The sequence below is a fragment of the Gigantopelta aegis genome, unplaced genomic scaffold (genome assembly GCF_016097555.1).
Source record: "Gigantopelta aegis isolate Gae_Host unplaced genomic scaffold, Gae_host_genome scaffold72, whole genome shotgun sequence".
NCBI classification, from domain to species: Eukaryota; Metazoa; Mollusca; class Gastropoda; order Neomphalida; family Peltospiridae; genus Gigantopelta; species Gigantopelta aegis.
Window position 1 is genome coordinate 264,410 of NW_024537379.1, and position 18,122 is coordinate 282,531.

Here is an 18,122-nt window from a genome sequence, read left to right on the forward strand (position 1 = left end):
CCAAATTTTAATGAATTACTACTGTAGTAATATCGGTATATAACCCAAAGCTGTAATGTGTGATTGAATGCCAATCCTGTGGAAATGGCTGCCAGTAACACGGTCAGTTTCCTGACACCATGAATTATGGTTTTCGTTGCACTCTCTGTTTGATGTTAGCCAGTGCACCACGACTGGTACATCAAAGGCCGTGGTATGTGATATCCAGTCTATGGGATGGTGCATATAAAAGATCCCTTGCTGCTAATCGAAAAAGAGTAGCCCATGAAGTGGCGACAGCGGGTTTCCTCCCTCAATATCTGTGTGGTCCGTAACCATATAACCGTAAATAAAATGTGCTGAGTGCGTCGTTAAATAAAACATTTCCGTCCTTTCGTCCATCCTATTTGATGTTTGTATTTATGGGATACATTATTTCTTTCCATCAGTATATAACAACAAGTCCTTTCACATCTCACCAATTGTAGGCATGGTTGTATTTAATGCGACATTCAAAGTTAGGTGCACTTTGACCCGGTGAGATGCTATTTGGTACACTACCTATCCTATAGTTCTGGGTCCTGTTCCACAAAGCAATCTTAGTCCTAAGATCGCCTTAAGTGCATATATTAGCTGTGCAGTTACGGTGATCTTAGGGTTAAGATCGCTTCGTGGAACGGGGCCCTGAACCACACAGGCCTGCTGGAATTCATTTCAAAATGAACTGAGTTTGCTATAGGATAGTAGCAGTCACGACACTGTCAAAATATCCCTTTCACTCAGCCTTCTGCAGAGATATGATTTTGACTGTGAAAACTATGATGTTATCATTCACGTTGAACCATATCATCACTAACCCAATAACCATGCCATTAGTTACAAACTGTATCATCACCGTTATAAGCACACAGCCAGTTAAATAACCATATTGTGTTTTATAATATACACCTGGAAATCAATTACACACCACCTAGTTTCCATCATAGTTAAAACTTAATTGTGACCACTATGTTGATATAAAACAATGAAGTGAACTTTCTGTGTATACAGAACACATTGAAAAAGACCGACAGCAAGTGACACAGTCTTTAAATCATTATTTACTGTATTATAGAGAGATAAAGACAGAATGCATGAAAATGTATAGTAACAAACTCCGCAGCTAAACTCACACTGATATCTGTCTCTTAAAGGGACATATTTTTCACTATTAAAGCTGTTTTTGATAATTTAAATTAGGAGTACTTACATTTTATTATCTAGAACATTCATTTTCATACACTTGAAGTGGTTCTGGTCATACAGGTGTTTTTGTAATAACCCAAAATGCGTTTTTCATAATTCTAAGAAGTCTGAGAAGTAATGGTTATCAAGACAGGCTCTAGTCTATTTTTGAACAATATTTTCAGGTTTAAACATCACAAATTTCAGCTTTTCTCTGTTTTAATCTTATCCAAATGTTTTGCAGGTGTGAAGATTAACTAAACTTACTGTCCATTTTCACAGGCTAAAACAAGGGCCTGCACCTTTAAGTAATTTATGCTTGCCATTTTGGTAAATACCCTGTAGATATTATGTAAAATCTCAAATATGTTTTAAACTAAACTAGTATGGATAATTTTATCAAGGCACCTATTTGGCAGCAATTCAGTTTAGATGGTGCGTAATTAAGTTCCAAGTGTATTACCATTATCAGCATGGATGTAAGCAAGGAATATGTGATGTGTTATCAGTTAAACAACTGTATTAACACCAATTTATCATTCAGCCCATGGAAATTAAGGAGAAAAGCTATTGTTTCTGTTATTTCAGCTACATTATACGATGACCTAGAGGTCAAAGGAGAGATTTTGCAATGTAGCTAATGCAGGTGACATCACACGAGTGACGTCAAAAGTCATAATCTGCTACTATACGTTTATGACTTCGCTTTATTCATCATCATAATCTGTCAATAGAAACACTGGCTACAGGACAAAATCATATGTTAAGATTAAACTCAGAATTTAATATCCATGTGTAAATAAGACGTCATTAGTAATCTGGCATAACATATCAATAACCAGGACCGTAACCTCCGGGGGTGGGTGGGGGTGCAGTTGCCCCCCCCCTCCCCCCCCTGAGAATCTCTCTTTCTTTCTTTTCAGCTCCAGAAAATAGCATACACATCTCAGTGTTTAATTTGCATAGTGTTTCATTTGTTTATGAAAAGTAGTGCCCCCCCCCTCTCCCCAGGATTTTGATCAGGGTACGGCCCTGATAACATAAGCATACATAATAAAACTATGCTGCAATAAAATGTTAGAATAAATAATGTATAATTTCTGTGAATTTTACAGTATATAAATCATGATATACAAGTAAAAGTCATCCAATTGATAAAATAAAACTGGAAATAATTTAATTTTTTTCACAATTTGTAATATCAGGTTTTTTTCACAATTTGTAATATCAGGGTTTTTTCACAATTTGTAATATCAGGGTTTTTTCACAATTTGTAATATCAGGGTTTTTTCACAATTTGTAATATCAGGGTTTTTTCACAATTTGTAATATCAGTTTTTTTTCACATTTTTGTTTGTTTGTTCCTTTAATTTAATTTCAGTAACCTGACAAATTTATTATGAAACCAGCTACCACTTCATTAAAACATGGGCACAATTTTAAAAACTAAACCAAAGACACAATATTAAAAATCAACACTGAACTCAATTTTAAATTTAAAAAAAAAAAAGGCAAGAAGACAAATTTTTAAGAAAGAAAGAAAAAAGAAGAAAAAAAGATAAGGAAAATCTACCAACACACTCTTGAATGAAATAAATAAGAGTAACAATAATAGAAATGATGAATTAAAGGCTGGCTACAATTATCTAAATTATCATGAGCCTACAAACAATATTAAATGTATGTCAGAATTTATTTAAAAACAAAGAATGTTGACAAAACCATTTTTTTTAAATATTAAAAATGTATGCACTCTTTTAGATACAGAGAGGGAGGAGGATAAAAAAAACCCAAAACAAACAAACAACAACAACAACCGAAAGATAGTTTTGGTGGTTTGTAGTCTCATGAAAATGTTCATAAATGTATATTAGCGCTAAAATGAGTATTTGTTTTCTAATCTAATAATAAATTTGCTGTAAACAACACAATGTATAAATAACAGAGACTAGCTCGGGTTGGCTTTCTGGTTACACAAATCAGACCCCGACAGTTGGTATACAACAGAGCTGGGAGGTACTCAAATTTCAGGTTCAGTATCGAAATCGGTATTTTGAGGGTGATTTACCTTAGTATCGGTACTGTATTCGGTATTGACACAATACCAATACCGATATCGAGCAGTATTTTCGGTATACTCTGCTTTAAATGCATGCCCGAGTTAAGGCTCACCCGCTAATTTCATATTTTGCATTGACACAAAATATATATGTCCATCCACTCTTCTTTTCAGCCATTTTACGTTCATCAGATACATTTATATTGTCAGTGTTTTACTAAATGGCGGGAAACATTTTTCAATACCGAAATTTCAGTATTTTGAGATTTTCACATTACGATAAATCGATATTAACATGATCGATGCCGATACAAAAATGATCTGTTACCAGCGATCGTGGCACAATCACAGTCTGAAGAAGACAAATCAGTCGGTGACTGATCTGTGTAAATCACAAAGCTGACCTGAGCTAGCCTTTAAACAACACAACACAATTTATATTTCAACAATTCTGTCTGTATACCAGGGATTTTATTCATGATTCACAAAAATGCAATTTTCCGAGATTGCAACACAAGTTTAAAATGGTAAACAGTAGTTGATAATTGATTTTTAGTAAGTAACTGTCACTAATTTTTTTTTTAATTAAAAAATGCCTTGTATATCAGGGGTAGAAATTAAGAAATATTTCCACTGGTCTGGGCCCCATTCCACGAAGTGATCTTAGGGCTAAGATCACCTTAAGTACATAAGGTAGTGACACGCTTAAGGTGATCTTAGGGCTAAGATCACCTTAAGTACATAAGGTAGTGACACGCTTAAGGTGATCTTAGGGCTAAGATCACCTTAAGTACATAAGGTAGTGACACGCTTAAGGTGATCTTAGGGCTAAGATCACCATAAGTACATAAGGTAGTGACACGCTTAAGGTGATCTTAGGGCTAAGATCACCTCAAGTACATAAGGTAGTGACACGCTTAAGGTGATCTTAGGGCTAAGATCACCTCAAGTACATAAGGTAGTGACACGCTTAAGGTGATCTTAGGGCTAAGATCACCTCAAGTACATAAGGTAGTGACACGCTTAAGGTGATCTTAGGGCTAAGATCACCGTAAGTACATAAGGTAGTGACACGCTTAAGGTGATCTTAGGGCTAAGATCACCTTAAGTACATAAGGTAGTGACACGCTTAAGGTGATCTTAGGGCTAAGATCACCTAAGTACATAAGGTAGTGACACGCTTAAGGTGATCTTAGGGCTAAGATCACCTAAGTACATAAGGTAGTGACACGCTTAAGGTGATCTTAGGGCTAAGATCACCTCAAGTACATAAGGTAGTGACACGCTTAAGGTGATCTTAGGGCCAAGATCACCTCAAGTACATAAGGTAGTGACACGCTTAAGGTGATCTTAGTGCTAATATCGCTTCGTGGAACGGGGCCCTGGGGTCTAGAAGCCTTGAAAGGTTTAGTCCCCCCGAAAAAATAACCATTAATAGTCCGTCTACTACTGGGACATCCTGAGACGATATCACAATCTAGCAAACTGTTAAGAAACACACATGCAGTCAGCATCTTAAATTTGGCTCATATATGCTCAGAATTATTAAAATTGACCCAGGGGATTAGCATAATTTAAACTGTACTCATTCACAACGATTTTCTACTTGCCTGAGTCAAGGGGGTGAGTGTTAGTTTCTCTCCTTTGGTATACAGAGGAATCGAGTAATAAAAGCGCTCATCACAAGAGAACACATGAATAGGAAATATTGCTGCAACATGTAACAGGATAATCTGTATGTGAAGATTAAAAGTGAAAATGTATAAAATAAATATTCCTATATACAATATAAACTAAAGGTTTCCCAGAAAGATATTCAATAATGATCTGTTAGCAAAGGCTGGTTTTGTCAGTAGTGTAGACTCATTCAATAAAAAAAAACAAAAAACCCACAAGCCGCCATACATTCACACACACAAATTAAAATTGATTCTTACACACCATGCAATATTCATGATATCACACAGCAATAACATATACATATTTGAGAGATCGCCACAGCCATACCATCCAGTGAAATAAGCACAACTGAAACTGACTGCTCTGTGACATGTAAGTTGATCTGAAAGTGATTGCACTGTGTAGCATGAGCTAACCACAGTGAAAGTGTCACGTCAGCAAAAATAGGTCATATCTAAAACCACGGGATATCTAAATCATTCAACTGTAAACAGCTCTGAAATGTTTAATGTGATGGCTGACCAGTTTAAATCACAACTCAATCTTTATTAATGTAACAGGTTAAGGTTCCACTGTTTGACAGAGAGTTGTCTTTCCTTCCATTTGGTGGGCGGGACATACATACAATGGTAAAACACTCACTTGATGCCCTGTCAGTCTAGGATCGATCCCTGTCAATGGCCCCATTGGGCTATTTCTCATTCCAGCCAGTGCACCATGTCTGGTGTAGGAAAGGCCATGGTATGTACTATCCTGTCTGTTGGATGGCACATATAAAAGATATCTTGCTACTAATGGAAAAATGTAGCAAGTTTCCTCTCTAAGACTATATGTAAAAATTACCAAATGTTTGACATCCAATAGCCGATGATTATTATATCAATGTGCTCTAGCAGTGTCTGCCTATTTGATAGAGATGTCTTTTCTTTATATTTGGACTTGTCTTCTTATTTCATTTAGTTATTTTTTGCTTCCTGTTTGAAACAAAGTTGTCTTCTATTTGATACTGAGTTGGTTTTCCTTCATATTTGATACAGAGTTGTCTTTCCTTTTAATATAATATAGATTTGCCTTTCCTCATTTAAAACTGATTTGTCTTTCCTTCCTATTTGATAGAGTTGCCTTTCCTTTATATCTGATATAGTGGTTTTTCCTTCCTACTTAATTTAGAGTTATCTTCCCTTCCCATTTGATACAGAGTTGTCTTTCCTTCCTACATGTATTTGATTTAGTTGTTTTTTTCTTCTTTTCTGCTAGTTGTCTTTCCTTTCTATTAGATACAGAGTTGTCTTTTCTTAATATATGACATGAAGTTGTCTTTCCTTCATACAAAGACACTATTAAAGGTAAAGAGGAATATCTCTCCAGCATCTGCCATGACTGGCTCCAGTTAATAAGTTATCTCCCTTAGTACCATTTTATTCCGATATGTTGAATTTGAGTTTGAGGATGTAATGCACCTTCTTGGATGTAATCCTGAAAGATAATCATTGAATTAACATTATTTACCATGCACAGGCATGAAATAAACATTCAAAATTAATAACTTTTGTATTTTTGTTATTTTATTTTTACAAAAATCAACTATGGAGAAATTGGTTACAAACATTAACAGTTTACATTTAGTCAAATTAACTAGATGTGCATGGACAAATGAACATATGAGTGGACGAAGGGCAGAGGACACATAGACAGACAGAGACATGGAGAGAGACAAACAGAGACAAAGACTGAGAGAGAGAGAGAGAGAGAGAGAGAGAGAGAGAGAGAGAGAGAGAGAGAGAGAGAGAGAGAGAGAGAGAGAGAGAGAGAGAGAGGGGGGAGGGACAGAGAGAGAGACAGACAGACAGAGATGCAGGGCACGATCTAGCTCAGTTGGTAGAGTGCTCACTTGATGTTTTTGAGTCGAAGGATCAAATCCCATCGGTGGAATCATTCTCTGACTGTTTTTATTTTCCCACCTAACCTGTTTCCCATCATTGATATATCAAAGGCTGTCCTATCTGAGGCAAAGGGCATTAAATGGATCCCTTGCTGCATTAGGAAAAATGTAGCAGGTTCCTCTGATGACTGTGTGTCGGAAATATCTAATGTTTTACATCCAACAGCTGATGATTAATTAATCAATGTGCTCTAGTGGTATCATTAAACAAAACCTTTACGGATAGACAAGCATGTAGACAGAGAGGCAGAATGGTAACCAAACAAGCAGGCACCTAGGCAGACTGTGACAGACATCAGAAAGACAGGCAGACTGACAGAGGTAGACAGACAGACAGACAGACAGAGGTAGACAGATAGACAGACAGAGGTAGACAGACATACATAGGTAGACAGACAGACAGACAGGTAGACAGACAGACAGACAGACAGACAGACAGAGGTAGACAGACAGGCAGACAGGTAGACAGGTAGACAGACAGACAGAGGTAGACAGACAGGCAGACAGACAGAGGTAGACAGACAGACATAGGTAGACAGACAGACAGACAGAGGTAGACAGACAGACAGACAGTGGTAGACAGACAGACAAAGGTAGACAGACAGACAGACAGACAGGGGCAGTCAGACAGACAGACAGAGGTAGACAGAAAGACAGAGGTAGACAGACAGACAAACAGACAGAGGTAGCGAGACAGACAGAGGTAGACAGACAGACAGACAGAGGTAGATAGACAGACAGATAGAGGTAGACAGACAGACGGACAGAGGTAGACAGACAGACATACAGAGGTAGACAGACAGACAGACAGAGGTAGACAGACAGACAGAGGTAGACAGACAGACAGACAGAGGTAGACAGACAGACAGACTGAGGTAGACAGACAGAGGTAGACAGACAGACAGACAGAGGTAGACAGACAGACAGACAGAGGTAGACAGACAGAGGTAGACAGACACTGGAAACAGTTTGTGTTGATGGCCACTAATACATGTAGTTATAACACTGAACAGAAACAGACATACTCAAGGTAAAGTTTGTTTTGTTTAATGACACCACTAGAGCACATACATGTAGATTTATAATTAATCATCGGCTATTGAATGTAAAATGTTTTGCCATTTTGACATTTTTCCATTAGCAGCAAGGGATGTTTTATATGCATCACTCCACAGACAAGATAGCCTTTGATATACCAGTCGTGGTGCACTGGCTGGAGCGAGAAATAACCCACTGCTGGAGATAGCTAGATCCCAAACCAACTGCGCATTAAGCGAGCGCTTTACCACTGGGCTACGTCCCACCCCTACCAACTCAAAAGACGTTAGTGATAAGAATACACAATTATCTCTGACAGTCTGAATCCCGAGCTAAACCGCGAGTCATTTCACTTAGCCATTTTTCACGCAAATAACAACCAAACTAACATGGACAAACTAACCACAGCTTTTTTTTTCCTTTCGTTCTTTTTCTGCCTTCCTGAGAACACAAAGAATCAACAGACATGTCCAAACACTTGAAAAAAACTTCTCTTCAAACTGAGCAGGTGCTCTCCCCCCCCCCTCCCCACCCACCCCTCTGATGTCACACTGGGTTATACGCATATTAAATATCACCGGCTTACACAAGCTGACCAAACGAGCTTACTGCGTAAACATTCCTTTTGGAGTCGAGCACTGTGGCTGGCATCTGAGTCAACACGTGACGCGGACTCGCTAAGACGACTCGTACAGAGATTAAACAAACACTCACAACAGGTTTTTCACAGTCTCCAGTGGAATATTTCAGCGTGACTCGGTGGGAAGTGATCTTATTACTCAGGTGCTAATTGCTCTAAACTGAGAGGCTGTCAGAGACACGTGCTGACAAGTGCTGACAAGTGCAATGAAGAATCAAGAAGCCCACGGAATGCAATGTCTTACCTTCCACGACTTAACTTAATTTGAGTGTAACTTAATTGCTTACTTTGACTATGACTTGCTTACTTTGACTAAGACTTGCTTCTATGAGTATGACTTGCTTACTTTGAGTAAGACTTGCTTCTTTGAGTATGAATTGCTTACTTTGGGTATGAATTGCTTATTTTGAGTGAGAATTGCTTATTTTGAGTGAGAATTGTTTACTGTGAGTACTAGTTGCTTACTGCGAGTGAGAATTGCTTACTGTGAGTCAAAATTGCTTTCTGTGAGTATAAGTTGCTTACTTTGAGTATGACTTGCTTACTGTGAGTGAGAATTGCTTACTTCGAGTATATCTTGCTTACTGTGAGTATAACTTGCTTACTGTGAGAGAGAATTGCTTACTTTGAGTATGACTTGCTTACTGTGAGTACAAGTTGCTTACTATGGGTGACAACTGATTACTGTGAGTGAGAATTGCTTACTTTGAGTATGACTTGCTTACTGTGAGTACAAGTTGGGTGACAATTGATTACTGTGAGTGAGAATTGCTTTTTGTGAAAATGAGAATTGCTTACTTTGAGTATGACTTGCTTACTGTGAGTGAGAATTGCTTACTGTGAGTACAAGTTGCTTACTATGGGTGACAATTGACTACTGTGAGAAAGAATTGCTTACTTTGAGTACGACTTGCTTACTGTGAGTGAGAATTGCTTATTGTGAGAGAGAATTGCTTATTGTGAGTGAGAATTGCTTACTTTGAGTAGGAGTTATCAAAGAGCAGTGTGTAGATCCCGGTCTGCTTGGCGGTGATCTCCCCGTGCACGGCGTGTTTGTGCGAGTCGCATTTACACGGTGGAACGACCTCCACCGCGCTGTCTCGCGCAGTCGACGTAGTCTCTCTGTAGTTGACGCTGAACACGATATCCTAGAATGACAGTCAGAAGAAAGGAATGTTTGCTTCACGACACCTCAGCACTTCAGTTACTAGCACCTATTTTGTATATAACAAATGCCATAGAATCATAGAACACGAGTACCGGTGGGGTACATGATACGCCCGTCAGGAGCTTGATGGAAAGCCATAGATATTAATGAATAGGAAGGAAGGAAATGTTTTATTTCACGACGCACTCAACACATTTTATTTACGGTTATATGGTGTCAGGCATATGGTTAAGGACCACACAGATATTGAGAGAGGAAACGCGCTGTCGCCACTTTATGGGCTACTCTTTTCGATTAGCAGCAAGAGATCTTTTATATGCACCATCCCACAGACAGGATACTACATACCATGGCCTTTATTACACCAGTTGTGGAGCACTGGCTGGAACGAGAAATAGCCCAATGGGTCCGCCGACAGGGATCGATCTTAGACCAACCGCGCATCAAGCGAATGCTTTACCACTGGGCTACGTCCCGCACCAAAATTAATATGTTACAGGTATGATTCAGTTCTAATCACGTGAAATGTTTGCAACAGGATGGAATTTGATGGTCCTGTATGTATCTGTATGCAAGATGTGGTCCGGACAAGGATTTACTGTTATGTGCAGTAGACCGTGAAAAGTAGGTCACAGTGACCTAGTAATAGTATGTGAAGCACCGCCAACCCATGTTGTTCATACATGTGAGGTTTCACAATCCTGTATGCATCCGTACACAAGATATGGTCCGGACAAGGATTTACTATCCCAAGTTGTTCCTACATGTGAGGTTTGATGGTCCCGTATGCAAGATATGGTCCAAACAAGAAAAGGTTAACAGATGGACGTATACCATAATACGACCCACCATAGACGGGCGTATGGATAGACAATGCCATACCATACTACGACCCATCATACACGGGCGTATGGACGGACAATGCCATACCATAATACGACCCACATAGACGGACGTATGGACGGACAACACCATACCATAATACGACCCATCATACACGGGCGTATGGACGGACAACGCCATACCATAATACGACCCATCACACACGGGCGTATGGACGGACAACGCCATACAATAATACGACCCATCACACACGGGCATATGGACAGACAACGCCATACCATAATACGACCCATCACACATGGGCGTATGGACAGACAACGCCATACAATAATACGACCCATCACACACGGGCATATGGACAGACAACGCCATACCATAATACGATCCATCACACACGGGCGTATGGACGGACAACGCCATACAATAATACGACCCATCACACACGGGCGTATGGACGGACAACGCCATACAATAATACGACCCATCATACACGGGCGTATGGACGGACAACGCCATACCATAATACGACCCATCACACACAGACGTATGGACGGACAACGCCATACAATAATACGATCCATCATACACGGGAGTATATAAAAAGGAATTTTTGTTTAAACACCTAAGCACTCCATTTACTGGAGCCTATACTGTGTATAACACAACAGCCTGTGACAGTTGTGACAAGCCGTAGCATTATAGAATGCCCTCCCATCTCATCAATCATCCCCCCTCCCCTCATTATTAAAATAAATAAAATACAAACCATGGGTTGAGATAGACCTCCCAGAAGAGAATGCCCTCCCACCCCACCAATCATCCCCCTCACCTCATTACTAAAATAAATAAACTACACACCTTGGGTAGAGAGAACTCCCAGAAGAGAATGCCCTCACCCCTACCAATCACTCCCCCCCTGCTCCACCAATCACCCCTCCCCTCATTATTGAAATAAATAAAATACAAACCTTGGGTTGAGAGGAGAACTCCCAAAATAGAACCGTGTCGGGTGTCTGTATAGACACGGGCACAGCGAAACTCTTGCCCGGTTTGACCCACACCTCGTTCTGACTATTTATCTCCCCTTTCGCTAACTCTTCAGCTGACAGCACCATGCTACTCTGCATGCTGAAACACAACAAGTGCAATATTTAGATATGTCCACAACAACAGGTGCAATATTTCGATACATCCACAACAACAAGTGCAATATTTAGATACGTCCACAACAACAAGTGCAATATTTTGATATGTCCACAACAACAAGTGCAATATTTCGATACATCCACAACAACAAGTGCTATATTCCGATATGTCCACAACAACAAGTGCAATATTTAGATACGTCCACAACTCTGTTATATACAGTAACGGCATGGGTGCTGATATGAAAAATATTTGATTAGCCTGCTGGACCAGAACAAACTAAACTATACTAGCCAGCCAGAATTTCTACTAAGCCTGCCAGCCTATAGAACAATATATTATTGTTTAATAATATTATAATACACAAAAAAGGTGCCCCATGCAACCCAATACCATCAGTCAGAAAACGACAGATCGCCCATCAGACTGGTACATGTACATGTAGTTGCATTTTTTAACTCGTCCATGAGAATGGTTACTCACATATGGCGAGTGGGCGAGTACTTTCTGCCAATCTTTAATGGGCAAATTTACATTGCATGTAACGTAATTACATAGATTTACAATGCTTAAACACCTGCGTGTGTCTTACACACATGTAACTACACAGATTTACAATACTTAAACACCTGCGTGTGTCTTACACACATGTAACTACACATATTTACAATGCTTAAACACCTGCGTGTGTCTTACACACATGTAACTACACATATTTACAATGCTTAAACACCTGCGTGTGTCTTACACACATGTAACTACACATATTTACAATGCTTAAACACCTGCGTGTGTCTTACACACATGTAACTACACAGATTTACAATGCTTAAACACCTGCGTGTGTCTTACACACATGTAACTACACATATTTACAATGCTTAAACACCTGCGTGTGTCTTACACACATGTAACTACATAGATTTACAATACTTAAACATCTGCGTGCGTCTTACACACATGTAACTATACATAGATTTACAATGCTTAAACATCTGTGTGTGTCTTACACACATGTAACTACACTATACATAGATTTACAATGCTTATAACACCTGTGTGTGTCTTACACACATGTAACTACATAGATTTACAATGCTTAAACATCTGTGTGTGTCTTACACACATGTAACTACACTATACATAGATTTACAATGCTTATAACACCTGTGTGTGTCTTACACACATGTAACTACATAGATTTACAATGCTTAAACATCTGCGTGTGTCTTACACACATGTAACTACACAGATTTACAATGCTTATAACACCTGTGTGTGTCTTACACATATGTAACTACACAGATTTACAATGCTTATAACACCTGCGTGTGTCTTACACACATGTAACTACATAGATTTACAATGCTTAAACATCTGTGTGTGTCTTACACACATGTAACTACACTATACATAGATTTACAATGCTTATAACACCTGCGTTTGTCTTACACACATGTAACTACATAGATTTACAATGCTTAAACATCTGCGTGTGTCTTACACACATGTAACTACATAGATTTACAATGCTTAAACATCTGCGTGTGTCTTGGACACAGCCACCGGGGAATCTTGGACAATGTGCCCAAGACAGCTGTTCTTGAACCTCCAGTGGATGTAAGAACGAGTCAAATGGTTGATGGATTGAATACCGTGTTTATGAAAAACAGGCTTCATAAATCAGACTTTATAGTTGTGGAGTTACCTTGTTTATGAAAAACAGGCTTCGTAAACCAGGCCTTATATAGTTGTGGAGTTACCTTGTTTCTGTCATATTGACTACATGTATAATATTTGGTTACACAACACTTTAAAATCACGAGAACTGCCAATTGGTTATGTGGTGAACAATTAATTTCTAAAATTAAAAGTACCCTATCAGAAGTCAAATTGAAAATCAGGTGGGGGGTTTTAAAATACATTTGAATTAGGTAGGTCTAACTCATCAGATACTAGAACTATATTCACGTAACCGAACAATCGGTAACCTAAGTAAACCTGACATGAACCAATTTCCGGTTACTTAAGATTTTGAAATATTGTCCCCTGATATTATTATTGTATTTATGTAAAATGCTGACTACCTATATATCTACAGAACACTATTGGCCACATGAAAAGCTATATCTACTGAGTGCAGTGAGCGGTATAACTGTAGGCAGGAAAAGAAGGAGTCTATATCTATGGAATTAAGTGAGATGCATATAATTCCAAGCATAAAAAGTAGGCAGCTTTATCTATGGAATTAAGTGAGATGCATATAATTCCAAGCATAAAAAGTAGGCAGCTTTATCTATGGAATTAAGTGAGATGCACATAATTCCAAGCATATAAAGTAGGCAGCTTTATCAATGGAATTAAGTGAGATGCATCTAATTCCAATCATAAAAAGTAGGCAGCTTTATCTATGGAATTAAGTGAGATGCAAATAATTCCAAGCATATAAAGTAGGCAGCTTTATCTATGGAATTAAGTGAGATGCATCTAATTCCAAGCATATAAAGTAGGCAGCTTTATCTATGGAATTAAGTGAGATGCACATAATTCCAAGCATATAAAGTAGGCAGCTATATCTATGGAATTAAGTGAGATGCATCTAATTCCAAGCATATAAAGTAGGCAGCTTTATCTATGGAATTAAGTGAGATGCACATAATTCCAAGCATATAAAGTAGGCAGCTATATCTATGGAATTAAGTGAGATGCATATAATTCCAAGCATATAAAGTAGGCAGCTTTATCTATGGAATTAAGTGAGATGCATATAATTCCAAGCATAAAAATATAAAGTAGGCAGCTTTATCTATGGAATTAAGTGAGATGCATATAATTCCAAGCATATAAAGTAGGCAGCTTTATCTATGGAATTAAGTGAGATGCATATAATTCCAAGCATATAAAGTAGGCAGCTTTATCTATGGAATTAAGTGAGATGCATATAATTCCAAGCATATAAAGTAGGCAGCTTTATCGATGGAATTAAGTGAGATGCATATAATTCCAAGCATATAAAGTAGGCAGCTTTATCTATGGAATTAAGTGAGATGCATATAATTCCAAGCATATAAAGTAGGCAGCTTTATCTATGGAATTAAGTGAGATGCATATAATTCCAAGCATATAAATCTATGGAATTAAGTGAGATGCATTATAAAGTAGGCAGCGATATCATATGGAATTAAGTGAGATGCATATAATTCCAAGCATATAAAAGCATATAAAGTAGGCAGCTATAATCTATGGAATTCAGGGAGATGCATATAATTCCAAGCATGTAGGCAGCTTTATCTATGGAATTGTGAGATGCATATAAAAGCATATAAAGTAGGCAGCTTTATATTTATGGAATTCAGGGAGGTGCATATCTAAGTGTAATTCCAAGCATAAAAAGTAGGATGTATAAAAAGTAGGCAGCTATATATCTATGGAATTAAGTGAGTGTATATTTGTGTGCATATAAAAGCATATAAAGTAGGCAGCTTTATCTATGGAATTAAGTGAGATTATAATTCCAAGCATATTCAGGGAATTAAGTGAGATGCATGCATATTCTATGGAATTAAGTGAGATGCATAATTCCAAATATAAAGTAGGCAGCTTTATCTATGAAATGAATTCAGGAAGGTGCATATTTGTATGCATAAAAAGTAGGCAGTGTTATCTATGGAATTCAGGGAGGTGCATATTTGTATGCATAAAAAGTAGGCAACTTTACATCTGCTAAATACATTAAGATGAATAATTGTATGGATGACAGCTAGGTGGGTATATCTGCTGAATGCAGTCAGCTGTATAACTGTATGGATGACAGCTAGGTGGGTATATCGATGGAATTAGGGCATATAATTCCAAGCATAAAAAGTATATCTGCTGAATGCAGTCTGAGTCAGTTGTATAACTGGGTGGATGACAGCTAGGTCTGTATATATGTTGAATCAAGCCAGCTGTATAACTAGGTGGATGATAGCTAGGTGGGTATATTTGCTGAATGCAGTCAGCTGCATAATTGTATGGATGACAACTAGATGGGTATATCTGCTGAATGCAGTCAGCTGTATAACTGTATGGATGACAGCTAGGTGTGTATATCTGCTGAATGCAGTCAGCTGTATAAATGTATGGATGACAGCTAGGTGGGTATATCTGGTGAATGCAGTCAGCTGTATAACTGTATGGATGACAACTAGGTGGGTATACCTGCTGAATGCAGTCAGCTGTATAACTGTATGGATGACAGTCAGCTGTATAACTGTATGGATGACAACTAGGTATAACTGTGGGATGACAGCTAGGTGGGTATATCTGCTAAATGCAGTCTGAGTCAGCTGTATAACTGTGTGGATGACAGCTAGGTCAGTATATCAGCAGTCAGCTGAAACTGTGTGGATGACAGCTGGTCAGTATATCAGCTGAATGCAGTCAGCTGTATAACTAATGAATGCAGTCAAGTTTAAAATCGGAAGCATGCAAGGTTGAAAGACGGACATCTGCTACGACGTACTAATGAACACTGTAACTCATTTTAAAACAGATATCGTAATCTTCGACATATTGGTCATAACATCCTGCTTGGAATGGGAAAAAATGGTGGATCCACTGAGGATCATGTGTATGTGTGCGTGTGTTTTTGTGTGTGTGTGTGTTTGTGTGTGTCTGTGTTTGTGTGTGTGTGTGTGTGTGTCTGTGTGTGTGTGTGTGTGAGTGTGCAGCAAATTGTTGGAAGTTACATGGGTGTGTTTGGTGAACTATGGATAGTTATAGTAATGGTAGTAGGTACCAGTTACATCATGGGTACATCATAGGTACATGTGGCTACATGTGTGTGTATATATATATATATGTATGTATGTATGGATGTATTGATGTATTGATGTATGTATGTATGTATGTATGTATGTATGTATGTATGTACTGATGTATGAATATCTATATATTGTATGTATGTCGAGGTTGACTAGTACATACATAGATATTAACGCACTGGCGCAGGGGATAATTAAATCCTGTCTGGCCTCAAAAATTGTCCCATGCCGTTGCTGGGACTCGAACCTGTGGCACCGATTCGCCCGCCTATTGCAAGACTAACCACGATACACTCTGAGCTATCGAATGTATGTATGTATGTATGTATATATATATATGTCGGTAGCTAACTCTGAAATAAAAGTATAACTTATTACACAGGAAGTATTCAACTACAATGTAACAACTCACAGATCAGCTGGTAACTCTCTGAAAAAGAGATAACCACAACAGTTACAGTGTTTTATCACCTATGTTTCTAGACTCCGATAATCGGCATCATTCCCCACCATTCCCAAAAGGCTGTGTCGTTTTTTATTCCCAATTTTTGGAAATTATCAATTTATTATATACATCTTTCCTAATTTTTGACAATATCTTTTACTTTTTGTTATAATCTTTCGCTTATTCTATCAAAAACACATAACACCATGATATATTTCTTCCAATGGAACTTTTCCAGAAAATGTACTTGACCATAGACTTTTTAAAAGAAATTTCAATAAAAAAGTATCTTTATTTTACTATTAAATTAACATTTATTTAATAATACTGCTGTGCAAACATACCTGACAAATCAATCGAGGCTTGCTGAGGATTTTTATACTTTTATTAATGAGTGCTGATAAATTATGATATCACAAGACACGAGGGGGGTATTTTTTTTTATCATCCATTATCATTCTTTTCATTTGCGACAATTGTAACCAATGCCAGTAATGTGGGTTGAATGTCATTATATTTGGCAGCGGTAAACTCGTTAACTAGCAGAATGACAGTGGCATGACGTCACTAATGATAGGTTTAGCGCTGAAACATACACAGTGATGTAACAAAATAATGCCTTGTGATTACAATTTGACCAATCAAGATTAAAAGAAGCAATATCTCCTAGGAGAATATCGCAGGAGATATCGCAAATTATAGTGCCAGCGATATCTATCTCCTACAAAAGTCTTTAATGGATAATAAAGTTGTTTAAATTACTTTTTTTTTTTTTTTAAATACGATCAGATGCATTGGTAATCATCAAACTTAAATACGAAGAAATGACACAAAGGGAGATAATTCAATCATGAACTTTTACAAAAAAGTAAATACAATTTCTAAATTTTCACTGTAGCTAAAATACAGTGAAAATATGACTTTTCACCAGATATCACTTTTATGGTTTCTGTAGATCTATATATTTCATTGCTACATGTATGTATATAACAAACACGGATATTTTCAAAACACTATGTAACACTAGACCAACACCCTATTCCTCACCCATAACATTCCATAATGCAAAATAGAGACATTAATTTGAATAAATACAAGTATATGATATAGTATAGTATTACTCTTTTCTAACTTAGTATAATAAAATTAAAAA

At 37.8% G+C, this 18,122-nt stretch overlaps 1 protein-coding gene and 1 long non-coding RNA gene across 3 annotated transcripts in view; one reads left to right on the forward strand and one right to left on the reverse strand.

The window, feature by feature from the left end:
- The first annotated feature begins 312 nt into the window (after positions 1 to 312).
- LOC121367241 lies at positions 313 to 5,674 on the forward strand. The gene is made up of 3 exons (XR_005957351.1): positions 313 to 2,408; positions 2,539 to 3,919; positions 4,026 to 5,674. It is a non-coding gene; the product is annotated as an uncharacterized LOC121367241 (long non-coding RNA).
- A 47-nt stretch (positions 5,675 to 5,721) lies between these two features.
- Positions 5,722 to 18,122, reverse strand: part of LOC121367242 (FYVE and coiled-coil domain-containing protein 1-like) — a 56,612-nt gene continuing 44,211 nt past the window's right edge. The window contains exons 20-23 of one of the 2 annotated variants that reach the window (XM_041491350.1): positions 16,937 to 16,954; positions 11,542 to 11,701; positions 9,541 to 9,710; positions 5,722 to 6,418 (exon numbers count right to left, since the gene is read on the reverse strand). In XM_041491350.1, coding sequence (XP_041347284.1) covers positions 6,361 to 6,418; positions 9,541 to 9,710; positions 11,542 to 11,701; positions 16,937 to 16,954 — 406 coding nt within the window. In that variant the 3' untranslated portion in view covers positions 5,722 to 6,360. The remainder of the gene's footprint in view (positions 6,419 to 9,540; positions 9,711 to 11,541; positions 11,702 to 16,936; positions 16,955 to 18,122) is intronic. The other variant, XM_041491351.1, reaches the window with a different exon arrangement.